The 27564-nt window shown below is 41.2% G+C and overlaps 1 protein-coding gene across 1 annotated transcript in view; it reads right to left on the reverse strand.

The window, feature by feature from the left end:
* The window catches only part of LOC144658936 (cartilage intermediate layer protein 1-like), a 36858-nt gene that overhangs the window by 557 nt on the left and 8737 nt on the right, over positions 1-27564 (reverse strand). Inside the window, exons 9-11 of the mRNA XM_078519447.1 lie at positions 24535-24640; positions 4126-4274; positions 516-2532 (exon numbers count right to left, since the gene is read on the reverse strand). Of these exons, the coding sequence (XP_078375573.1) occupies positions 516-2532; positions 4126-4274; positions 24535-24640 (2272 nt within the window). The remainder of the gene's footprint in view (positions 1-515; positions 2533-4125; positions 4275-24534; positions 24641-27564) is intronic.

Genomic DNA, 27564 nt, shown 5'->3' on the forward strand with positions numbered 1-27564 from the left:
CCTGTTTGTGCAGCATCATTTTGCACAAACTGAGCTCCAAGAGAGATTAAAAGTTGAGCTATTTGACGTCGCGCGCCTGCGAAGGTATACGAAAGGGCACACAGCGGTCAAACGTCGCGCGCGTGCGCAGTTCCCGCCATACAGCTCCATACAAACCTTTTTTGCTTTAAAGCCAAAAGTTAACGCCGTCACTGGAAAGTTAAGGTTTATACGCCACTTATGGATTGCAAGTTTGGTAACTGTTACCCACTGAGCTTTCCAGCTTGAAATTTTCGTGCTATTTCTATAACAATTTCATACAAAAATTTGCACACTTTCGAGTCAAATTCTTAGAAAAGTTCGAGGCGCCGAAAACCGGAAGTGACGTCAATTTTTGCGTTTGACCGCTGTGAAACAAAAGGGTTACCTTTTCTGACAAAAATGGTAAATGGAAGGGTAAGGGTTTGGACTTGGTGGCGGAGGCTCCCAGTATAATTTTTTTTAGTTCCCCCAAAACCCTTCCCCGGGTCACTAACCTGCAGTTAAGCGTCACAGTAGGGTTTGTAGTTCTGGCCACCGGTCGTCCTGAACTGTACTGGTTGTTTCCAGTGATACACCTGTTCCTGGCTACAGCTGAATCACCTGTGTACAGCCCTGCGTCTCCTCCCACCAAGTCCTTTGGCACACAGAAGTTGCGCTCGCGACTAGAGGAACCGTCTGGTGATACAGGACATTGCCCTTGTCGCCCATCCAAAACACTATTGAGGCTCTGGATTGTGCATGTTCCTGTCAGTGTAAGGACCTGTAGGTGGGTCTGGTACGCCGCTTGTGGGCCTTCATTGCATCGGTACTCCAAGCACACTACACCTGAAGAGCCAACCATTGCAGCCTTCTCCGCAGTGTAACCGTAATCCACGACAGGCTGACCACGGGCTTTACCGGTGCTTTTAACATAGATGACTGAGCCGGGTCTTGATCCGGTAACGAGCGCTTTGACGAAACAAATCTCATCTGCCCTCACATCCCAGAAGCGGGGATCGGTAGGGACATCAATGCGAGGACTTTCCCAATGGAACAGTTGGCCACCACCGGCGCTTTCAAATTCAAACGCCTTGTCGCCAGCTTGGTCCTGTGCACATCTGCCTTCCTCGCCTTTCAGGTACACTGGGCCACTGTCATCGGCTTTTGTAGAAGTGAACTGAAACGACTGGATCTTGGCAAGTGTACCGGCGGGAGTTCGTTCGATAATCTGAGGGTTCACTGCTGCAGGAAAGTTGACGGGCCGCTGTGGAATTAGAGGCGCCCCATTTAGTTCTGCCTGCAGGATTGCTTGCTTGTTTCGTAAAGTTAGCATGCACAGGACTCCACTGGCGGGAACGGTTTCTTGACGGTAAGAAGTATACTGTTGGCCATTGTCGCTCAGCCCAATGCGAGTCACCACTGTACCTGGGGGAGCTCTGATTCGGACACGGCTGGCAGTAGCGACGTAATCCCAGTTAATGTTGTCCTTCGGAACATCTGGCGTAATTTCGCCCACAAAGAACTTCCTTGCTTGCCTCTTCTGCCCCGAGACTTCAGCTCTTTCTTCAAGACGCAGTTCTCCGAACTTGACCCAGCGGCCTGTTGTCTGGCTAAGGTACCACTGGGCAACTGTGACGCCAGGGGGTATATCCAACTGCTCCGCGTCAATTCGGACGGTGATGTTCTTGGCGAGACCAAGCTGACGGCCGTTATCGTCAGTGTAAACCTGCCTCAATATTCCCGCATTGCCAAGCATCACCTCCTCTCCATTTTCGTCTATCGCTGAAAAATCACCCGGGGCTGCCGCTATGCCCGCCTCTGTTCTAGGGTCAACCACACCGACGTTTGCTGTGATTTCGCCATTGTAGATTGAACCGTCAGCAGTAACGAAGCTATTTGCAGGAATGTCTATGTCGACAAAACTGGGTTTTCCATCGGATCCACCAAGAGGGATTTTCTGCTTCTCATTGGCTTTGAATTTCTTTACAGGCGGCTTCTTTTGTAGCACGATGGTGTAGAATGACACTTGACCCTCGTGAATTGTAAATGCTTTTGTCGTGTCCATCAACAGCCCTTGGAGCTTGTCTCTTATGGTCAGCACCAGTCTCGTGGTGCCGGATTTGACAGGAATCTTGAAATTTCCACTCAGGTCTGTTGAGTACTTGCCCCCGCCATCTCCCACAGTTATCTCGCCTTTTTTCACCGGATTTCCAACAGGATCGACTGCTTTTCCACGAACAACTATTTTCGGAACAGCACAATCTGCGCACGCGCATTTGGTGACTTTCTGAATAGTGAACTTAATACCGTTACCACAACTCACGGCGCTGTCAGACATAGCGGCAGGGCTGCAACACTTTCGAGTGGATCCCTGGCCTCCGCAGCCTCCCCCCTCTCCTCGCTTAATGCATGATTCATAGGAACAAGTACCAACATTGACGCTGTTGCTTCCGCTGCTGTCTTCCGTACATCCAGGAGGCAGAGTTTGAACCTTTTTCTTGGGGGTCGGGTCGCATGAATCGTCGCCACTGCCTGAAATGTTAAGTCGTAAATACGTTTTTTTTAAATCATTTCAAAGACTTACGAGTTAAATATTTGTTAGTGTCTATATCTTTTCTGCAGTATGCGAACAGGTCCGTTGCAGGGGAGGAAATTTTCCGACTCAGTGAATTTAATTTAGCACCCAAAGTGAAATTTTGCTATTTAAGCGGACAGCAATAGAAGCAGTCACTAGAAGTAACAGTTTCAAAGTACTGTTCTGTCTCACATTAAGATTTTTATACACATTGTTGTTTTCAGTTTTCAATTTGCACTTGAGTTATGACTGAAATTGTATTTTTGTTCCTGTGCCAAAAAGCCGTATCATGGGGATTTTGATGTATTTGTAGCCATAACAGAGCCGCTAAAATAATGACTGAATAGCTTCGTTCATTCACAAGATGCGCCTAGAACACCAAGGTGAAGATCTAGATATTTAGTGAATCATTCAAAGGAAAGCAAAGTGTAAGTATTATTTTTATAACGATTTATCATAAAGACACATTGGCAGAGTTTGAAAACGTCTGCCAGACGTTTTCAATTTTTGATCGAAATCTCATACCTGTAAAACTCATGATAATACTTCTTTTGTTACTTTAGTGGATAGTTATAGTCACTTTTAAAGCTAGGCACACACTAGGGGACTAGTCGCAGGGACTTATCTCTTGGTGTGTAGTGGAAAAAAATTGACCGATTTGTGGGACTATTAGTCCCTGCGACTATTCCCAGAAATCAAACCAGCTTAATTCGTGGGACTAGTCGCAGGGACCAAAAATGTGGTCCCTGCGACTAGAATTTCTATGCAAAATACGAGTACACACCAGGGGACTGGTCCCCGAAGCAAGTCTCTGCGACTAGTCCCCTAGTCCCCTAGTGTGTGCCGACCTTAACAAAGCTAGTCCATTATCTTTAGGTTTCCATTAATGTAAATATTTCTTTTGACTTTTCGAAGTGATGCTCATGATACTGCCCCTGCTAATCGTCAACCCAGCAACCAGCGCTGCTATCAGCTTTCAAGCGGGTAAAGACGTATATGTGCTAAGCGTGATGTTGCATGCACAATGATTAAACAGAAGCTCTGAGCCTTGTAGACGTTGTTAATGACTTCTTCGGGCTGATTTGCATGGTACGACTTTCTCGCATGCGACAAGCTTACGGCTCGACCGCGGTCTAACGACAGAAATATGCAAAAAACAAGAAAAGTTCTTAAAAGATAAGGTTTTAATTTTAACAGTTTAGAGGTTGATTCATTACCGGTATCTTGACGATTTACTAAGTTTTTTGGAGCTTTACTTAAAAAGTTCTACGTGTTTAAAAATAGCGATATGCGAACTTTTGGCGCCATTTGTCAAAACACTTTGGTTCAGATGCGGAACATTGAAAAAGTAAAAACACTCGTTTACCTGAGGAGATTACGGCAGGTCAACGACATGACTAAGGACGATTTACACTCGCGTGCGTCTGTCTTAAGGATGTGGTCGATTGATTTATCGCATGCGATAATCGTAGGCGAAATCGTACCCTCTTTCTTAGGGACAAAGAAAACCGAAAGCAATTGTTTGGTCATTACAGCATTTAACATCTTACCAGGAATCACTTTAACATTTGCTTCACTGGAGTACATTGATCCAAAGTCATTTGTTGCACGACATCTGTATGAGCCAGCGTCATCTGTGGATAAACTGGATAGACGCAGGCTGCTGCTTGACTCCTTCAAAGGAGCGTCTTTATGAAACCTTTAAAAGAAGATTTCCAAAGAAAGTAAACCTTAAGTTGGGGTCACTTCCTTGATATATCTACGGTTCTGGACCCGGTTGCATAAAGCAATTCAAGATTAAGGTCATTACCCTGAAATAGAACTGAACATAGATTTTTAACCAAACTTCGCTTATTGGTTTATTACTTTAAGGAAACTTAAATTTTGAAATAAAAAAAGGGGGGTCCACCATATTTGTTTAGGAGCAGGAAGACCTTGTATATTCCATATAATTAATCAGGCGTGGCCGATTTATAGTTTACCCTTTGGTCGTCCTAGACGATAGTCTCCTGTCGGCTAAAAATGACGGGGATAGCCTGGGCCAATCGGTTTCATTTCAGTTTTGACAGTAAATCGTTGTAGGAACACTGGGTCGACTTTTGGGCTAATCTGCAATCTGGTTCTCTTCTTTACTTCGGCGGGAGGACAGAGAAAAAAGCTTAAGGGGTAAAGTACTAATAATCACCATTGTGAAACTGTAGTTGCTTTGACAAGTTGAAGCTATTTTTGTAAATAAAAGGGGTAACGTCATTCATGTCACGCAATGTTTTTGTGGGAAACTTTGAAACTAGACGCTTTGCTGGTTTCTACAAATAGCAGTGTGATCTGGCGGTACATTTTTTTGAGGCGGAATCCACTTTAAAACTATTTTTTTTATATATTTAGCAAGAAGTATGTCGATTTTCATTTCCGCACAGTTGGGCGTCAAAGTCGCCTGTCACAAAGAGTAGAATGTTTGCACAACGTGTTTTGGATATATTTTAGATTTGCCTAGTGACTTTAGTAAGACACTTCTCAAGACGTCAGCAAAACATTGGCAATGTACAGTATTGGTGTGAACTTGAATGGAATTTTTTACGAGATCAGTAAAGCTATCGAATGAAAAGATGACTTGAAAATGAAAACTTCGAATAATTATAATTAAATACCAATTGAATTTTAGATGAGAAATTCCGGAAGTGACATTTGTGTTCAAAATAGGAATTTTTTACAACTTAAAGTTCCGAAAAAAAAGACCACATGTTTTGTAAAAATCACAGACAAATATGATATGGAAAACAAAACAGGCCAATGGGTTTTATTCACGAAAATACAACTTTCTTAAGAAAGAGTTTGTAAACAAGACAATGGAATCGAGTTACATTTCACACGAAATTTGCATACATTTGAACTTGCAAAAAAGAAGTATCTCTGCCGAGACATAATAGCGAGACCTTACATTAGTAATTATTTTATTCTGATCTGATTGTTATTTTTTATGCATTAACTATTTGAAAGTGTTTCTCATCGATGAAAACAAAACGGTTTTTCATTCACTGCTTGAAGTATTTATAGACGTGAAAACATTCGCTTAATCAAATTACATTCTGCACGAAATATTTTGTATCCATTTGTCCCGAAACTTTGAGGAAATTGAAATCTTTGTGGACAGTACTGCATAAAAGCAGTTCATAGAATTGGATAAAAAGATAAGAACCATATTGATAAAGGAAATTTTAAAACTTTATTTTGGCTCATTTTCACGAAATTCAGGATTTTCAAAGACTGCCAGTAAACGGCTGTATCTTGTCTGTCTCTAACGATTTTGCTACGGTTTCGAACGAGCTAATGTTTCAACATGATATCATGGTAGCGGGCAGAAGTCGGTCCGTTCTGAATTTTTCAATACGGTATACAAGTTACAGGGCAATATACAGACCCTCTGTACAGTAAAAAACGTTTTGGGAACAAACCATTGTGAACTTATTTTCTATGTTGATCAATAAAAATCCTTAGTACGACATGGGGTTTGTTATCAAGTTCGTTAGTACGTTAATACTGCAAGGTGTATAACCTCAGAGAATTATTATCAAGTGTGTTTTGTTTTATTAGCGGTTTATACTCTAAGGTCTTGGTATGGGAGATCAAAATTAAGGCAAATTTCTGTTATTATCTGATTGCTTGGCACAGATTAGTACGATACTGAATTGGTTAGGAAATGTAAACAAACATTAAATTGAATGAGAGTAGAAAGGGAGGGACAGGTGGGGGTGAAAGGCTAAGGAGATGGAAAGGGAGGGAGAATTAAAATCCATGCTTGGTTATATCACGCAACCTTTGACTTCTGTTGTTTTCTCACAAGAACAAAACTAAAGGTGGGGTTCTACCTGAATTTGAATGGAAGTTTAAGAGATTTAAAGAAGGGATTGAAGAAAAGAATGGAAACACCTCCAAACAGTTGACCCCCTCGCAAGAGCACTCCGGGTTGTCAGGAGACTGTTTGGTGTCCGTCCACCAATTTTTAACTTCAAATTCAAATTTTAAAATCACATTAAATCTCCAATATTTCTTATTTGTCTAAATTTTACTAATCCTTTGAGAAAAACTATCGCCTCCCAGACATCCCCCAAAATCGTCCAAAAATTAACAAAATACTGCAAAACAAATATATATGGGATAAGTAAAGCTTTTTTGGATTCCTTAAAACGCGGCTGAAATGGTTTTCAGTGTTTTCCAGCCCTTATACTTTGGGTCAGTACTACCATTCTTCACCAGTTGCTATTACAGTAATGGTATGAAACAAATACCTAATCATTGGTCAATAAGTTGTGATCATTTTCTTGACAATAGTAGTTACCTGATTAGGAGTTGTATACTGTTCCATTAAAGTGTAAGGGCTGGAAAATACTGAAATGCGTCAGCCACCTAAAGCGTTGGAAAAATTGGTCTTCAGGTAAAAACCCCGCCTTTATTAAGTATTGCGAAAAGGCTGCACTTTGCTAAATGTTACAAATTTATATTTTCTAGACGTCTAGTTCAATCGTTTATTTGTATTGTGCGAAATATGTTTTTATAAATTGAGACCATTATGTCATTAAGTAATAATGCAATCTTGAAAACATTCCAGATTTTCATTATTAAATAGAAACACGAAAAATTCAAATTTGGGTAAACAAGCCTGTCAAAATGACGTTGCCATGGTGAATTCAAGTTACTGGCACAATAACTAATCCTACCAAATTATTGCGAGATAAATTTTAGATAAACGCGCAAAGTTTGGCAGCGTTTGGTTGAATCTTGAAAAAGTTATAAGTGTCCAAAGTCAGTGCGGGCCTCACACACATGTAAATTAGGAGTTGTGGCACAAACCGTGACAACTCGCTCGGCTCGCCCTGGCTCGCCTCGCTCCTTGTCACGGTTTGTGTCCACAACTCCTAATTTACATGTGTGTGCGGAACGCAAGACGCCTTTCTTACCCCTCTCGCGAAACGAGTTGCAAAAAAGGCGTTGGCGGCACCTCTAACGGCCCGCAGCAACAGAGAGCGCCACCTGTGTGCTAGATTTATTTTTCAATTGAACAAATATTTTTCTTTAGTATATGCAACAGATGGCTGCCGCAAGATATTCGTCAGAAGTTTTGCAAGCTAAGATGGAGGAAAACCTCCGTGAATTTCAAAGAAACCCCCAAAGAAATTTGTCTTTTTCACTCGCCCACACCGATTTTAACGAATGGCTTAGAGTATGGAAAATGGACATACCCGAAACTGACACAAACAACAAAGATCTTTTAATTTTTGCAAAAAAACACAAAAAAAAGTTTTATGATCTTTTGGAAAGCGAAATTGATGACTTACGAAGCTTAAAAGCAAGCTTTGGACTTGAAGTTAAATTTTCGATACAAAGAGACGGAGTTACGCAACACATGAACCACTATTTCAGTGAAAGAGAACCGCACGTGTTTTCAAAAAACACCAAAGAAGAAATCGAAAAAGAGTTTGTCAGATTTATCGAAAAAGCAAAGGGAGAAATTGAGGCTTGGTCAGAGAAGGGCTCGGGGTGGAAAATTGAAAGAATAGAAATGGCGTATATCAATGTCGCGCGTTATCAGCCATTGAGAGGGGGGAGTTATCTGCCTTTACCACCAAAATTGGCAAACAAAAAAGCAGTTATTAACGTGCAAAACAGGGATAACGAATGTTTGAAATGGGCTTTGAGAGCTGCATTATTTCCGCCAAGAGATGGGAAAAATCCGCAAAGAACAAGCAGATACCCAGTTGACGACGGAATAAACTACAATGGAATCGATTTTCCAACGCCTCTAAAGCAGATTGACAGGCTTGAGGCGCAAAACAACAACCTTGCAATAAATGTGTTTGGATGGGAAGACGACTGTGTGATACCTCTCAGAACAAGCAAAAAAGAAAATAGCATTTCCCGTATAAACCTTATGTTAATTGAGTCAGGATTAATTCAGCACTACTGTTTTGTAAAAAGAGTATGCGCTCTGCTTTACGATCAGACTAAATCACACAACAAAAAACACTTTTGCATGATGTGCTTGACCGGTTTTACAAGAGCAGACTTGCTCGAAAAGCACGAAAAATATTGCAATGGAGTTAACGGCAGGCCAACAAGAATCGAAATGCCGGAAGAGGGGAAAAACACTATTTCTTTTAAAAACTACCACAAACAAATGAAAGCGCCTTTTGTAATTTACGCCGACTTTGAGGCATTGTTAAGAAAGATGCAAGGATGTAAACGCGAAACGGCCGAGGAGCGCCAGAAAAGAAAAGACCTTGGTGAAGAAGTGAAAGACATGAAGCCGAGTTACACAGACAAAACAGAACAGCACGAGGCATGCGGATTTGCTTACACAGTTGTAAGGAGTGATGGTGAACACGAAAAAACATTTGTGTACAGAGGACAAAACGCCGTTGAAGTATTTTTGAACTGTCTTTTAAGTGAAGAAAGAAAAATAAGATATGAATTGTCAAAGCCAAAACCTCTTGTGATGACGGCAAAAGACTGGGTAAACTTCAAAAATGCAACCAATTGCCACATTTGCGAAGAAACGCTAATGAAACAAAACTTTTTGGACTCTTTGCCAGTTTGGATTGGAAACAAAAAGGAGCTTAATTACTTTGGGCAGATGCACAAAAAATGTTATTACAGAAAGGAAAAAGAGGAAAAAAACCTGGATACCGAAACCCACTATAAGCTAAAAAAGCTTGAAAAAGAAACACACAAATTAGCAGCGAAAAACCAAAAAAACTGCTTAGCGTGCCACAAGCCGCTTATCCAGCCGAACTACAAGGATGTGGTAAAAGACCATTGCCACATAACAGGCAAGTTTCGAGGAGCCGCACACAACATTTGTAACTTTATGATGCGAATAGATCCGAAAAAGGTTCAAATACCAGTTGCATTTCACAACCTGAGGGGTTATGATGAACACCATTTAATGCAGGCAATGTCAAAGATTTCAAAAGAGGCACAGAAAGAGGTAAAATGTGTCGCAAACAACATGGAAAAATACATCACATTTTCACTGGGGGGTTTAAGGTTTATTGACAGCTTGAACTTTTTACCTGGGAAGCTTGAAAAACTTGTAGAAGAGATACCAAAGGAGTCATTAAATATAACAAAGGATAACTTAGAATTTGAAGAAAGCGAAGAATGTTTTGAACTTCTTTGCAAAAAGGGAATCTATCCTTACGAATACATGGACTCATGGGGAAGATTTAAAGAAACAAGTTTGCCAGAAAAAGAAAAGTTTTACAGCAAACTTAACGACGAGCACATAACAGATAAAGAGTATGAACATGCGCAAAAAGTGTGGAAAACCTTTGGCTGCCAGACCCTGGGCGACTACCACGATTTGTACGTTAAGACAGACGTGACCCTGTTAGCCGACGTCTTTGAAAGCTTCCGAAAACTCGGTCTTGAGAAGTACGGGTTGGATCCCGCGAATTATTACACGACGCCAGGCCTTTCTTGGGACGCACTCTTGAAAAAGACAGGGGTGGAGCTTGAGTTACTTACAGACTATGAAATGCATCTTTTTGTCGAAAGGGGAATAAGAGGCGGAATTTCGATGGTAAGCAAGAGATATGCAAAGGCGAACAACCCTTATGTTGAGGGATTTGACCCGAGCCAGCCAAAAATATACATAACGTACCTCGATGCGAATAACCTTTACGGGTGGGCAATGAGCAAGCCGCTCCCAAAAAGTGGTTTCAGATGGAAAAAGGTTATGCCAACAGAAAAAGAAATAACGACAAAAAAAGAGTATGCAAAAGCTGGATGGATTTTAGAGGTGGACTTGGAATACCCGAAAGAGCTGCATGACGCCCACAACAGCTATCCATTAGCACCAGAGAAAAAGAAAATAAACAAAGAAATGTTTTCGCCTTACCAAAACAAAACAATAAAAAATCTTGATTTGCACCCGCCAGACACCGAAAAGCTTGTTTTAACTCTTGAAGACAAAACCAATTACGTCGTGCATTACCGAAACTTGCAGTTTTATCTAAAACAGGGAATGAAACTCAAAAAAGTGCACAGGGTCTTAGAGTTTGAACAAGAGGCGTGGATGGAGCCGTACATCCGGATGAACACAGAATTCCGAAAAGAAGCGAAAAGCGACTTTGAAAAGAACTTTTACAAGCTGATGAATAACTCAGTTTTTGGAAAAACAATGGAAAACCTGAGAAACCGTGTAGACATAAGAATAGTGCGCAGCGACGAAACAAAGAAAATAAGAAAATTAGTTGCAAGCCCATTGTATTCAAGACATGTAATGTTTTCAAACGATCTGGTTGGAATAGACATGCGAAAAAGTAAGCTTTTTCTTAATAAACCGGTCTACACAGGCATGACCATCCTTGACGTAAGCAAGTTATGTATGTACGATTTTTATTACAACCACCTGAAAAAAGAGTACGGGGAGCGTTGCGAGCTTTTGTATACAGACACAGACAGCCTTTTGCTTGAGATAGAAACAGAAGACGTTTACGCGGACATGGCAGAAAACATTGACAAGTACGACACAAGCGACTACCCGAAAGATCATTCGCTGTTTTCAACAAAAAACAAAAAGGTGTTGGGAAAAATGAAAGACGAATGCGCAGGAAAACTAATTTCAGAGTGTGTTTGTTTGAGGCCAAAAATGTATTCAATAATGACAGAAGACAAAAAAAATATAAAAAAAGCAAAGGGGGTAAAAGAGTGTGTGACAAAGAATAAGATAGATCATGAAAACTTCAAAGATACACTTTTTCAAAACAAGGAAAGCTTTCACGAAATGCACATGCTAAGAAGCTATGCCCACGAGATGTATTCAATAGTGGTAAACAAAAAATCGCTGTCGCCTTTTGACTCAAAGCGATGGATAGCGGATGATGGGATACATACAAATGCTTACGGGTATAAGTTTTGCGAAACAAAGCCTACATAAACATAACTTTTAGAGCTTTTCTGAGCCCAAGGGGCTCAAGCACTAAGTGCTTGGTGGTAACTGTGTATTTGGAGGAATAACAAGCAATTCTTCACGCACGAAGCCGCGCTTTGGACCATCGTGCAAGTAATAAAGCACTGGCTGATTAGGTTTAGTAACAGACCTTTCAATGCTGTAGACTTTTAATGACCAAATCGGATCTGTAGCCCTTTTTACGCCGCCTTCCAGCTCGCCAGGTTGGTAGAGGAAGCGCACATTAACGAGAGAGGGGAGTTTTTTTTCTTTCTTGCCAACAGGTCTTGTATATTTTGAGGACGGTTTTGACGAAACAGCCTTTTCTTTGATTGCAGCAGCAGGTTTCTTACCAGTAAGACTGGTTACTTCGTTGTTCAGAGCGGCAACAACTTCGGGTAGCCTTTTTACCCACGCTGTCGACCGCTGGCCAGATGGCAGGTTCATCTCGACACCGTACTGATAACCAAACAGGCGCCCTGCCAGTGTTTGATTAAAACGTTCAACAATAGCTTGATCTCTGTGAATGTTAACACGCCCGCGTCTAATATAGGTTTTGTGATTTTCCATTTCTTTGGTAACAGCTCCCATGAATTCGCGACCAGGGTCAACTTGCAGCATCTGTGGCCATTTTAGTGCACTTCGCCTGTAAATTGTCTGAAAACCTTTTGCAACCTCAGTTGAATCTTTGGAGGTCAAAGGCTCGGCCTCTTTGAATCGGCTGGCAACGTCAACAACAGTCAGAGCGTATTTGTAAACTTTTCGCCCTCGCGGCAGTTTGTCGTGTGGCAGAAAAAGAAGGTCCGCCTGGTGGACCGCGTTAGGAGAAGAAACATCGAATTTTGGGCGAGGAACGTATCGTGGTGCCGGAAGGTAGATCTGCCAAAGGGCCTGCTTAACGAGCCACTTTTTAGCAGCATCTTCGGAAACCTTGGCCGCCTCGGCTAATTTTTTTATCGCTGCAATTCCCTTCCAGTAGCCCTGGGGGCTATAGTAGACTTTCGAGATTTTCTTCGAAAAGTTTTGCTCCGCAAAAATCTTTGCATCCATGTGTATACAAGAAAAAAAGAAAAGTTTAAAGAAACCGAAAGGCAGCGTACCCAAGTGCAAGCGCGCCAGCGCCAACGAACATAAGTTCACCTTGTTTCTGCTGCTCACTTGGCTGATAGAAATCAGAGAACTTGGGTTCTTTCGGAGGAATCATTTGTTTGTCAGGATGTGCCTGGTTGTAGAGTTTGAAAGCGTAGTCTGTGTTCGTAAAGTTTTGTTTCGCTTGCTGTTTGATCTCATTGTTGGTTTCGATCCAGTCGAGAAGCTTCGTGCGGTCGCGAGAGTATTTCGCGTAAGCTGCCTGGTAAGCCTCGAGAGCTTTGTCGTGTCTTTCTTTTTCTTTTAAAGCGGCGTCATCTCCGCCACCCAAAGCTCGAGCAAGGTAGTTGCCGCCAATGAAAGCAGCAGCGTTCAAGATAGCTCCGCCAGCCATAATCGCGACGCTTGCCATTTTGTTATTATACTATTCTAATTTTTTTTTAATTGGTTGGGAGAATTTTCTGGTCCTCGAGATACTGTTTAAGTGCAACGCTGCCAGCCATGACGGCTGTGAACTTTACATAGTTCATAAAACTGCTGCTTGGGTCGGATGTGAAGTTTTCTTTTACAACTTTTTTGGCAGCCCAGCCGATTCCGGCGGCGAGACCTGTAATGGTGGCGGCATCCATGAGCGTTTTCACGAGTTTGTTGTCGGACATGGCGGTTCAGTATAAAATAATAAAAAATATTCAATTGAAAAATTTTTTTGTTTATTCTTCACCGTTTTGCGAAGCAAAGTTTGCAACTTCTTCACCAGATTCAACTTCTTTTGTTTTTTTTATACCTCTTTTAAAAATTGTATCCTCATCCTTTTGCACCCGAATAGCGGTTTTAACGCAAGTTTTGGAAAATTCAAACCAAAGTAATGCAATACCAGCCATAGCTGCACCTTTAACAAGGTTGTCAAGAATAAAACCAAGGGACATTGTCGGTATAATAAATGAAAAATAAATGTTCAAAAGAAATTTTTTAATCCATCGGACGGATTCCTCTTTGTTTGCGAGGTCTAATGGCATTTTGGATTGTCGAAGGCGTGTCTGAAGAACGCGTTGCAACCCTTCCAATACTTTCTGCTGTAACGCGCAAAGCGCGGGGTTCCTCTGGGACCCCTGGTGTGTCATCAGTTATAAGAGTTGGCGGAGCTTTAAATGTTGGACTTCTTTTTTCGTTTATAAAGCCTTTTATGTCTTCGCGTTTCACATAAGTTGTAACGATTGCACCGCCGATACCAAGCAAAGATATCCATTGATTTGTGGTGAGACCGCTTGATTGCGGCTGAGCCTCGGGCGGAGCTGGTTCCGTTACGTCCGGTGGTGTTGCATTTCGCTTTGCAGCAGCAGATTTCTTTTCCTTTTCTTTTGCAATTATTGCAGCAGCCTCGACAGCAGCTTTTTTCTGTGCTTCACGAGCCTGTTTTGTTTTTTCAGCTGCAAGCTTGCCAGCAGCAACTCGCTTTGGATTTTTGGCAGGCTTTGTTGCTGGAGTTGTTGAAGTAACTTGTTTCTGTTCTTCTTGAGCGATCGGAGTTGGTTCGAGCTCGGCCATTTATAATAAAAAAAAATAATATTTAAATAGAAAATTGCTCAGCAAGATTTTTTGCTAAGCAATTGCTAAGCATTGTTCAGTAATTACTTAGCATTTTCTTAGCATTGCTCAGAAAAATCTTCAGTAGTGTTTGTGTCCGCATCTTTGGAAGCACCTTTGGTTTCGCACAGCGAAGTGTGCGACTTTGTAGCTTCGTTTAAATCAATGTGCTTTGTTGTGATGAGCGCAGCATTTGCAACGGCAAGAAAGCGGCCGCATTTCAAAGCCAGACCGCCTGCCAAAGTGGACAGCTCTTTGCTGATGATGTAGTCGTTTTTGAGTTCCTTCTGATAATCATTGACGTCCTTGATATTTACGGCCATACCAACGACTTTAGTAACAAGAAAAATAAAGCTGTCAATCAAGCTGTCGGTTGTTTTGGATCCAACGTATGCCTCATATCTCTTTAAGTACTTTTCAACTTCTTTATCTGTCAAGCGCTTCACCTGCTCGTGTGTCAGTTGCACACCGATTGCTTCTTTGGCTTTTCCTGTTGAAACAAGGATTGCAAGCTGTTCACGCAAAGCAGGAATGTCAGGGCCTTGAATGAGTGCCATAGCGCTTTCTGTACTTTCTGGTTCAGCTCCTAGCAGTTCCATTACGGAAGCTAATTCTTGTTCACTTGCAGCGCCCTTGACGCTCTCGGGAGGAGAAGTTGCGAACGGGTCAGCCATTTATTACTCTAAAAAATATGTTCAATAAGAAAATTTTGTGCCGTAAGGGTGGCGATGAGAAATGACAAGATGCGAAAACTTATTTTTTTTTAGCTTTAAAATGATTTCTTTGTAATCCTCATTGGCAAGTTCGCCAGCGTAATCCTCAAAGATTGCCTTCGTGGTCTTGGCAGAGGGGGTGTAAAAGAAAACGATTGCCGCAACATTTTCGCGGAATGAGGATGTTATGCTTGTCAATTTTTGAGTTAACACCCATATGCTCAAGCCTGCGTGGCGAGCAGAGAAAGCAAGATTCACCAACTCCCCTGTTCTTCCTTTTACATCTTTCGAAGCAGCACAGTCGTCGAGGATGATAAGCGTGTTCGTACCCTCAAAAAGAAATCTTGAAAGCCTTAACCAAGATTCCACCTCGTGCTGCTCGCAAATGAAAACAAAAAATCGAATATCTTCCTCAGCAAAGCGATAATAAGTCTTGTTGTGCTCGAAAGTCGGGCAGATGAGCACGATGTAGTCAAACTTGCCTCGGAAAGGGCCACAAAGCTGATTGACCACGTATCTTGTTTTTCCTGAGTTCGTTGGTCCCACAATGAGGGCGTTGAAGGGTATATTGGCAGGATCCATCTTCGTTCGTATATGTACCTAAGGTACACTTTTTCAAAGAAAAAATTATAAAAGCACAGATTCTAACTGCCTGCCAAGTATATTCATTTGGGCGTCGCTGATTACGTAAATGTGGCAGTTCAAATTACCTGAGCCGCTTGCTTTCCTCTCTAGCTCAAGCTGGACACCGTCCTTTGTGTTCACAAGGCGCGTGCCGCTTCCGTGCATCGAGTGGTCAGCCATGGAACGCAGATCAATAAGAAGGCCAAACTTGTCTTCTGTGTAAAACTTTTGCAGAGTCATGTGCTGCGTTTTATTTTTTTCTTTCATGTAGAATCTTTTAACTTCTCCCCAAATGTCCATTCCTTCGATGCCGTTGTTGTACAGCATGTTTGGCGAGCCGTTGACAGTGATGCTTACTTTTGTAAGGTCCGGGTTAATGTACTTTTCCGAGCTCCTTGCACCTTTGTTATATTGCTCAATAAATAGGAGCAAGATACCTTTCATGGACCTCCTCTGCGGGTTGACCCTTAGATTCAGACGTGTGTCGGAGCCTTTTGCAAAAGTCACCACTTTAACACGCTGGATGTGGTCGTAAGCGAACTCTTTGCCGCCCGAATAAGCGCTGAACGCTTCATCTGCAATTTCCTCGCTTCTTATCATCTCGTACTCCAGCTGGATGTTTGTCAACTTGTATTTTAGTTTTGTTGTATCTGAGCCTCTGACCACATGTTCGGCTGCCGCGAGCTTCAGTTCGAACACAAGATCGTTGTATAGTGCCTGAGGATAAAATGCCCCATGGTCAGTTAAAATCTGGTGATCCAGGCGGATGCGGTATTTATTTCCATATATCTCATTCAGCTTTTTTTCTGCGTCCACACCTGAAGTTTTCTTATCGCCAGCATTTGAGCGAATTTTGTTAAGGTCCTCGCTCTGAATGCCCTCTGGCACCCTGTCGTCGCGCTCCTCCTGCGAAAGGAAAAAATCCTCAAATATTTTGTAGATGTCATAGCCAACCGTGTCCTGCACGACGGTGCCTTCGTACTTTACAACAAAATCGTCGACCAGAGCTCGGCTGACGTTGTCAACCAGAAAGTTGTTGGCATGGCCTCCGCTCAAGTCGATGTTGAAGCGCAGCGCCAGCGAGCCGGGCACAATGACCTCGTTTTCGTTCAGCTTGGGCACTGAAACATACAACGTTTCCTCTGGATTGGCTTCTGTGCGGTCAAAAGTGATTCGTTTTACAGCGCGCTCGGCTTTCAGTGCGCCGAGTATTTTCTCTGTGCGTCCCGGTCGAAGGTTTTCTTGAACAGCAGCCATCTCTCGATTGGTTTTATTGTTAAATTGAAAAGTTTAATTTGAAAATATATATAAATTACGTGATGGCGGAAGGTGGTGGTGAGTTTGGATACGAGGACCATGATTTGGACCGAGATCTTGACCACAACAGTGATAACGATGATGAAGAGGAACAAGAGGTCGACACAACCCGACCATTTCAGCCCGGGGAGGCATCCACACCCTACCATGGGGGTGAACAACATGAAATGCAAACGATGCAGCACGAACAGAGCGGGCTGCCAGACACATCCTACGAAGAAACACCTTTTTTGGGAAGCTTTATTCATCAAGATGACAAACCGGCAATGATTGACAGAGCTAAAGATTTTATCAAAAGAAAATTCCCCAAAGTGAACTTCGCAAAATTAGGCCCAATAGGTTTTAGCAAAAAGAGTGGCAATGAAACTACAATTGTATCCTTTGGATCAAAAGGTGGCGAGACCGAAATTTTCAAAAAAGACGGAACTGGCCTTCTCAAAAAATTCACAAACAAGTTTAAAGCCCCCCTTGGGCCAGAAGCGGAATCTCTGATTGCTCAAGACAATGAAGAAATAAGAGAAATGAGACCAAGATTAAGAGAAGCTGAAAGTCAAATACAACAGGCAGAAACAATTGACATGCAGAAAGAAAAAGCCACCCAAGAAGTAGAAGATTTCAGAATAAGAATCGAGCGAATAGATGCCAAGATGGAACAACTTGGGTCAAATGTTGAAAATGAATCAGAATTGCGCAGACTTAAGCAACTGAAAAAAAATCTTGAAAAGGATTTTGAAAACAAAAAAAAAGAAGTTGCTGCTCTTGAAAAACAAGCTAAGCAGAAGGCAGAAGAACAAACACGAGTCGACCAACTAAGGGCAAGCCTCGCTGCCATAGAGAGCAGAAGAAACACTTTGCAAGAAAGGCTCAACGACACAAGAGCGTTGGATGATCTAAAAGAGAAAGAAGCCGAGCTGAAGCAACAAAACGAGGAAGATCAAGCTGTTATAGAGGATGAGAATGCCTCCCCCACTGACAAACAAGCCGCGGAAGAAAGAGTTGCGGAAAGAACCGAGGAGCTCGGGCGTTTACAAACGCAGATTGCAGAAAGAGAAAGGGCGCTTCCACTTCGTGAGAGGATCAAAGAGATCTTCAAAAAACATGGCGTGACATTAACAGCAATACTTCTGGCTGCTGGTGTCACGATTGGTTCTGTTATTGGAGCCATTACAAACGCGTTGAAGGCAACCGGCAAAGCGTTGGGGAAAGGCCTAAGTGATATTGGCTCAAAGGTAGCATCAGCTCTGCCTGGTCTCATTGGCTCGATTGCGAAATTTCTTTTCAAAACCGCTGGTCAAGTAATTGGATTTCTTGCAGAGCACACCTGGCTGCTTATCCTTGCTGTGGTTGCTTTTCTTGTTGAAAAATACATCAAAAAGAGACGTTAGCGCATAAGGGTGTAGAGCAAAGCTGCTGCTCCAACCGCGCCAACAGCGACAGTTGCTTTGTTTATTTCGTGTGAATCATTGGCTACGGCCTTCGTAGGTTTAGCGCTTTGCGCGTTGCTAGCTGGTGTTTCAGCAGCGCTTGCGGCGGGTGCCTGATTTTTTTTTGCTGTGGCGCTCTTGTGTATTGGATTTGAAGGGTGGCTGTTTGGTGGGTTGATTTTTGATTTTCCTCCCGCCATCAGTTTAAGAGCTGCTTTTTTTGTAGCTTTATTAACCTCATCATTCACTCCTAATTTCATCCCAACAACAGCCTGCTTAAGCTGGTTATTGTAGCCAACAACGCTTTCTGTGTTTATCACCATACGAGCGGGCATCAGCCAGGCACCTGGGCAGACTGCAAGGTTAAGCCGAACCTTAGCTTCGTCGATGGCTAGTTGGTATCTTTGGACCGACTTTGCCAGATCAGGTTGCCTTATAGCGTCTTCAACCAACACGAGGAACTCACTTTGCGCTTCCTTTGCACGGCCGCCTGTTCCAAGTATGCTACTTCGAACGTTCACCTGCGAACCGAGAATACAGTAGACAAAAGCCTCTATCGACTGGTTTACTCTCGACAAACCTGCCTGAGTAAGCCCTTCAGTGCCGTTAGGACAAAACCAGTCTGCCTGTGCATATGCAGCGTCGTCTGGCTCGATGTATTGAATCAAGTTACCTTTGCTTGCAGTTCCACCTTCATCCGAAAATTTATCGTAATCGGGGTATTTTGCCCCAGAATTTTTCGGACCAATATTTGAGATCCAGATATAAACGTTACCAAGTCCGTGGTTTGCGCCTGTTGTGAAACGGAAATCGCTTGACGGGTCGACACCGAACTCAGCACATATTCTTTTGTACGAAGCCACGTCGTACTTGTTGTCGAACTGGCTAAAAGTGGGGTCGCCTGGCAAGGCGCTTACGCTCTGAATTCCCCCCATCTGAAACAATATTCGCCTTATCGTGAAATAAACGTGAAAAAGGTAAAAATTTCGCACAATCGGTGGCAAGCTAAGAGATGAGTGTTCTTCATCGAAAATTTCTCGGCTTACCCCACTGCCTGTTGTCGCACACCAAACAGCAAAGTTAAGTTGCTGTGGCCAATAGCCCATATTTTGGCTAGCAAGCCACCTTTTTGACTCTTTTCCTGATGTATGCTTCAGTTTTGTTTTTTGAAAAATCTCTCTTAATTTCGTTGTGAAATATTGGTCTGGTGTGACGTAGATGTTGATTTTGCTGTTAAATATTTTTTTCAAACTCGGTGCGGCTTCGTGAAATCCAACCGCGGGAATTGGCAAAGATGAGCCTTTTGCGCCGCTTGGTGACAGCTGTTGTGGAAAACCGCCTGAAATTTGATTCACCCCCAGTGCTTTTTTCATCTCTGGGCTCCAATATTTGCTGTCAGAGCCAAAAACATTTATCAAATGGCCTTGCCCTGCCTTGTAATAAATGTCTGCCGTTGCTGTGTGGTTGTACGCGAACTCAACCTGTGCAACAAATTTTGTTCGGTCAGCGTTTGGATATTTTGCAAGAAAAGGTTTCCATGCATTGTCTTTTGCCGCTTTAGAAATTGTAGTTGCTTCTGGGGTTTTCATCCACTTCATAAAACCTCTTGTTTTTGCATCCATGGTCCTCTTTTATATTAAACATTTTTTATTTTTATTTAATATAAAAATGGTTGTGCTGACTGTTACCACAAAAGAAAATCCGAACACTGTTTATTTTGACCAGCCTATCCCAAAACCAAGCTATATCCGGCTTTTAAGTTGTTCTCTTTACAACAGCTGGAATAGTTTGGAAAAGGATGGAATAGTTTTTTATAAACAAGTGAACAAGGAAGAGAAGGCGCGTTATATACGGCAAGGAAACTTCTCACTCGATGACATTGGGAGTATTTTTGAAAAAGGATTTCCAGAGAAAAACATGTTTTCTGTAACAAAAGGCATTGCAGGTCGTTCATTGATAATAAAAGCAAAAGAGCCCAATTTAAAAGCTTTTGGACTGAACGAAAGTCTTATTAAGTTCTTTAATTTGCCTGGGTTTGAGAATTACGCAAGTATTGAAAAGGAATTTTTTGAAACAATTGAGGTAAATAATGTTTCAAATCCTAAAAATTACTTCATCAACTGTGACCTTATCGACAAGCAACAAAGCTTGCTAAATGGTAAGCCATCAAGCCTTTTAGCGTTTTTTGACATACGTGGAAAACCGTATGAAAAAGTTTATTACCAAAATACACATTTTAACGTCTTGCGCGACGTTTCTGCTGAAGAAAATGTATCATCTCTGACTCTTTCGATTAGAGATGAGAATGGAAAGCCATTCGATTTTAACGGCACAAATCTTACATATGAGTTGGAATTGAATTAAATTAAATACAAAAATAACTTTTATGTATACGAGACCATGTCATCTGCTAATGTTCTCCCGAGTGCCCCTGCTTATGGTGATCGCGAAGAAAACAGCGTAAAACAAACACTGTATCCCGCTTTGCCAAATCAACCAGAAAACTTTAGGTTAACAAAAATCAATCAAATTTGTTCAGAATTTGACAAAGAAGTTGCAAAATACCGAGCTGTTTTGAAAAAGTATAAAAAGGTGAAGTCTTTTTTTCATTATTCCGCAATTTCAATGGGTGGTTTGTCCAGTGTTCTCTCTGCTTCCAGCCTTGGAACAGCGGTAACAGTCGTTGGTTTGCCGGTAAGCGTTCCTCTCGCAGCATGTGCTGCAATTACAGGCGTTTTGTCAGCCGCTTTCACTGGAGCGAGCAAAAAACTTGAACCAAAAATTATGAAAAATAATGAAATTACTTCTCTTGCTGTTGCCAAACGGGAAACTGTCAATAGACTTGTTTCTGCCGCTCTCATTGACAATAAAGTTGATGACAAAGAGTTTCAAATTATTTTGGATGAATATTCTCGTTACATGGCCCTCAAAGAGACTGTTCGCATGCACCTTACAAAAAATTTAAGCCAAAAAAAGTCATCCCCACAGCCTGACATTGAGAAACTGAGACAGGAAATTCGACAAGAAGAATTAGATAGGTTAAAAAAAAGAATATCAGCAGAGTCGAAATCAGATTTGAGAAAATAAACACTGGATTTAATCTGAGTGTTCAGAAAAATAAAATTAACGCATGACACAAATCGTGACATTGTGTTACACACAGCGTGACATTGTGTGACACAGAGCGTGACAGTCACGCGTGACGTTGCGTGACAGGTCAAACGAAAGGGCAAAACCCTGGTCGGGGGGTGCTCGTTGGCTGTTTCTTGCCTAGCCCCGGCTAGGACTTTTTCCCCGCCGCTGACAAGGCGGCTGTCCCACATTTTTACCTCTGCCGAGGTTTGAAATCCCGAGGAATTTCTGAGCACCCCCACGTTATCAGTAGGGCCGAGGCGGGTTCACCCAGGGGTATCTCCCACTGAAAGGAGTCCCCCTATACCCCGTAATTCACCATCCGCACAAGCCATTATAACAGGATTCAAGTGGTTGGCCATCCACTACCTCCCTTGACTTCACCAGAATTTGTGAACTAACAAAAAGTTACGGCCGCGTTTACTTATATATAGTTCACTTTGTCACGTTTTTCACTTGTGGTACCCTTTCACCTATTTTGAGCAAGTACGCATGCGCTTTTGGGCATCAGGATGATGTCATCATTAATTAGACACTTGGTAAAGTTTGGTAAATAGGCTAAAATGTTGGTGCTTTTCCAAGCGATTTGCTTTATTTTAACCGAACTTTCTACTCCCGTTTGGCAAAATGAGGTCAGACAGATAACATATCAAGTCGTGGAAGCAATGCTTGAAGCAGAAAAAAAATAAACAGGCCCGATTGAGTCCGATGTTTCGGGAAAGTTCTTTCGATCGATCGTTAAACTTCTGTGATCAAATCCCGTTATTTCTCGATTTCTTCTCTTCGCTTCACTTCGCCAGCTTCTGTGGGGGCACAAAAAATTACAGCGCGTTAACTGAGCGTATTTTTTTTGTAATATCTGTTCTGTTTCGTTTTTTATCGGCCCAAACACTAAATCCTGATTAGGCCGCCATGTTTCTTTCTGCTCGTCCAAGGGCCTGAGAACTAGAAATATGGTTTCCAGGCTCTCTCTGAAAATGTCACGCAACTCACGTAAGTCGCTCGCGATTTTGCGTGCCGCTAGCAGGGCAACCATTTTTTTGTGTCTGTAAACGGTCAGAAAAAATGGTTTTAGCGCGTTTAACGTTAGCGAAGGTTTTTTTAATGTTGTTTTCTTTTATAAAAAAAAGTCGCAAGCTTAAACCTTTTTTGTCAATTAAAGGTTCGTCGCCCTAAAGTACAATGGTTGGTTTAAATGATTGGTACGAAGTTCAGTCTGTCGGCTCTTCTTCCGGCAGTTAATTAATTTGTTTACCCATTTTTTTTGCTTTTTCTTTAGTTCCATTTCCACGACTGCTTTCCAGATTTTTTTGTTAGCTTTAGCCAAGATTTGCTTAGCGATTTCAGTTTTTTTTGCCTTAAATTTTCCGGAATTTTTTCAAAATCATAGACATAGTCGTACACTTCTCCTAACCTCAAAAAAGCTTCATGATATTTTGTTAAAGTAAGATAATCCAACGATTTTTTTGGTAAAACTGTCGTTATTGGAACAAATTCTTCGTTTTTTTCACTGTTGGGTAAGTCTTCACTTTTTCCAAAAAGTTCTGGTTTTTTCAGTTTCATACTTTTTTTTAAAGTAAAGTCTCTTTCCAACAATTCTTCAAAAATTTCTTTGCTAAGCTCTTTAGTTTTCAGTTTTGAAATTGCTACAACCAAGCCGTGTATAAATTTTGTCATGTCAACACTTACATATTGTTGTAAATATCGATCAAAAATTTTTTCGTTTTGGATGTAAAACTTTCTCGTTCTCGGTCCTTTTGGTTGAAAAACATCTCTCGTTGGCTCCATTTACCCTGAGGTGTTATTTGTTCAATTGAAAAATAAATATAGCACACAGGTGGCGCTCTCTGTTGCTGCGGGCCGTTAGAGGTGCCGCCAACGCCTTTTTTGCAACTCGTTTCGCGAGAGGGGTAAGAAAGGCGTCTTGCGTTCCGCACACACATGTAAATTAGGAGTTGTGGACACAAACCGTGACAAGGAGCGAGGCGAGCCAGGGCGAGCCGAGCGAGTTGTCACGGTTTGTGCCACAACTCCTAATTTACATGTGTGTGCCTCAAAAGCCCCCCCCCCCCCCCCCGCCAGGCCTGAATAGGTTTAAGTGACTGTTTTTCCAGTGATTTTTACTGTACTGTACCCTGCCTTTCAAGTCAAAACAGATAGCTTCTCAAGCTTCTCAAGCTTCTTGTTCCTTTATAATTTCTCTGCGAGTACTGGCAAAGTACACGATTTTAGCGATAATTTATTTTTCAAACATAGGAATTGATTTGTTTTCATTTTAAAGAAAGAATTTGATCGCTACACCCAAAATATGAGAAAAAGTTGATAGGTCACCATACTCGTTTATGAGAAAGCGACAATTTACTTCTCTCGCGGACTAAGCCACATAGAAAAAAAGCCGCCAATTTGTTTATGTGCGCGCGCCAATTACGCGTAAAATTCTGCGCAACCGGGCCCTGGCTGGCAGTTCTGTTCGCGCAATAGCACTGTGACGAAGTAGCATTTTCAGTTTCCCGTACATTGATCTGTAAATATCTCAGCGGATATTATTTGGATAAAAAACGGAAAACTGGAGTGAGAACTTTACACTTCCCATTACCGCTTCAGGCACCACATTTGTTTATTAGTACCTTATTATAGGAATATAACGAAACATTTTAACAACGCGAACAAAATGTACGCGTAATAAAATTAACGCGAATTTAAGAAAAGTTCTGGTTAAATCCTTATAGTAAAAAAGTTAACATCAATAAAATTAACGCGAATTTTTTAAATTCGCGTTAATAACATTTATCGTTTATTTCCTATATGATAAGGTAAAACTAAAAAACGCGATTGATGTCGTCTTGCACCGAGGAAGTTGAGTGATTTTATCACTTCTATCAAGGAACAGTGCCGCCATATATACTCTTCGTTCAGACGAAGGACGTCTTCTAAAATATTCTAGTCTAAAGCTTAAAAAGGCCCTTTGTTGGACCGTGTTTTTCGTCTGCGGCCTCTAATCTATGGAACAAAACAGTTTACAGACAGAGAATTGTATTTCAGAAAGTGAATTGTACTGCAATTATTAAACATTGGAGTCCCATACGTATTCACCCTTTTCTTTTTGGAAACTAACTGTGATACACATACCACTGATACTTGGGGGCAGGTGTCCCTTCCGCCTTGCAGCATAGTGTGACTTCATCGCCCTCCAAACCAGTTTTGTCTTGTGGATCCTGGGTAATGGATGGTACCACTGAAAAGCAAACACAAATCACGAGTTGAGAGCAATGAAATCCGGAAATTAAAGTTGAAACTTTTAGAAATGTAGAAGTTAAAGTTGTGTTCAGAGGTAAGGAACTCGACACTCTCAACATCCCTCTCCACTAAACACTCAAGTGTATAAATGGCTGCCAACACGTTTTTTGGGAAACCCAGCAAAGGTGTTGGGTGAAGGGAGGTGAGGTAAGTTGGTGAAGGGGAGTTGATGAGAACATGCATTTATACTAATGTTAAAGACAGACAGACAGACAGACAGACAGACAGACAGACAGACTGACTGACTGACTGACTGACTGACTGACTAACTGACAGAGAGACAACTGAAAGATTGATTATGCTAATGACAGACAGACAGACTGACTGACAGACAGACAGACAGACAGACAGACAGACGGACAGACAGACTGACTGACTAACTGACAGAGAGACAAAGATTGATTATGCTAATGACAGACAGACAGACTGACTGACTGACTGACAGAGAGACAAGATTGATTATGCTAATGACAGACAGACTGACTGACTGAATGACTTACTGACTGACTGACTGACTGAATGACTTACTGACTGACTGACTCACTGACAGAGAGACAGACAGACAGACAGACAGACGGACAGACTGACTGACTGACAGAGAGACAAAGATTGATTATGCTAATGACAGACAGACTGACAGACAGACAGATTGATTGTGATAATGACAGACAGACTGACTGACTGAATGACTTACTGACTGACTGACTCACTGACAGTAACAGTAACAGTAACAGTAACAGTAAATCTTTATTGTGCCTTACACTCCAAAGGGAGGTATTGGTCTAGTTACAATAAAGGTGTCATAGCAACTATGCTAACAAATTACTTAATAACAAACAATGAAATTACAATGCAAACGTTTACGGTAATTATTGGACTATTAATTATACAACTATTTATTGATATAACTTTCAATTTAAAATTTCTTTTCTTTTTTGAAACATTAGGAAGATATATTTAGCTATGATTCTAGAGGTAGCATAATTATCTAGTTTAAGAAGGTACTTTATTTTTTCATGATCAGTTAAATCTACAAAGCGAGGATCAGTTTGTGACACGATTGAATGAAGCTCTTTTCTAATATCATTATACCCTTTGCAATACATTAAAAAATGCTGTTCGTCCTCTATGTGGTTTTCCTTACATACCAAGCACTTTCTTTCTTCAACTGGTATGGATGCTCCCGCATTTTCATATTTTCCAGTCTGTATGCGTAGGGAATGTACCCCTAATCTTAGTTTAGTTAGTTTTATTAGATGCGCTGGATTTTTAACTGTAGTGAGATACTCTTCTAATTGGTAATCTTTTTTAACTTCTTTGTGAGTGAATTTTTCTCTAGAGCTAACTGACGCGCAATTTCGGACCTTTGACCAATTTTGGAAATAATTTTTCCTTAACCTATTTTTAATTTTAGAGCAAGAATTCGTTGAAAGTTGTGGGGCTGATGTGTCATTATCGGAGAGAATTCCTAATGCTTCATTGTCATTTAATAAACTAACAGATTTAGTATGTTTTTTGGCGTAAAGAAATGCATCATTTAATATGGGATTGGTTATCTTATGTTCTAATCTTTGAAAATAGCATAAGATAGATGCTTTAATGTCTATTGCTAAAGGGTATCGACCTAGTTCTGCTCTACATGCTACGTTTTCTGCATACCATGGTACATTTAATGCTTGTTTGCAAAACCGGATGTGAACTTGTTCAATTGTACTTTTATCGAAATGAGAGAGACAGATTGATTATACTTATGACAGTGTCGCCAGATTTTATACACAAACCCTACTTGTCTTCGATTCTGGGCTAAAATCTCTGATACGTGGACAAAATCAACCTTGACTTTTTATGAGGAATAGAAAGATCGAATTTTTATGTCCGTTTGAAATTAGAAGCCGGATTTGTATGGGAAGAGCAAGCCTTGCCATCTAATTTTAAATCCTTGGAAATTTTACAAGTTTCAAACTGCCAAACAATCCCCCCATTGCACTGTACTGGCCTGTTCATTTTTTTCACAAACTCTTCTTTCTTACAGTAAGTAGCACCAGTGTCTTTTTGAAGGGAGTTATACTTACAGAAAATTCATTTGATTTACAACGCCTTCTCTATTGCATACAAAACCTTGCATTTTCTCAAGTGTTCGATCCGTCATAAAATCATGTAGCTCAAGCTCCAGGTACATTTCTTTTACAATAACGTAAAATTCCGCCTATGAGCCCTGGGATTATACAACTTCGCAGGGGATTTGGAATGGGCTTATAAACAGGGGGTCTATGAGTGGAATAATAATAAAATAATAATAATAATAATAATAATAATAATAATAATAATAATAATAATAATAATAATAATAATAATAATAATGGCTCTATTGGAAGAGCTTCCACAGGGTGGCTCTTCGTCTTCCAAAAAGACTGACTAAATTTACTAAGAATCATTACAACATTATATAAAAGATTAAAAGATTAAAAGATTATTATTTACAATATTTACAATAGAATTTACAGTGGAATAAAAGAAACGTTTTGAAATGAGCTAGAGCAGCATTGATCAAAATACGTTTATTTGGTTTTGAATAAATCATAATAAATCAAATTCATTTCGATATTTGGAACGATATTGGGAGAGTGGGGCTTGCTATCCGGAGGAGCTTATAATCGTATGTGTTTTTTTTGTCTACAGGTAGATGGGCCTATAACCGGGTGGGTTTACAGTGGGGAGGAGTCTTGTTACTAGCGTAATAATGCTGCTCCCGTAAATACTCGCGTCTGATTGGTTGACGTCAGAACAATTTATGACCATTTATCCCAAATTGTATCGCTAACTGGACAATTAAAAATTAATTGTATCGCTCAGTTTCGCGCC

This window comes from Oculina patagonica, chromosome 6 (assembly GCF_052425735.1).
Source record: "Oculina patagonica isolate OP01 chromosome 6, crgOcupat, whole genome shotgun sequence".
NCBI classification, from domain to species: Eukaryota; Metazoa; Cnidaria; class Anthozoa; order Scleractinia; family Oculinidae; genus Oculina; species Oculina patagonica.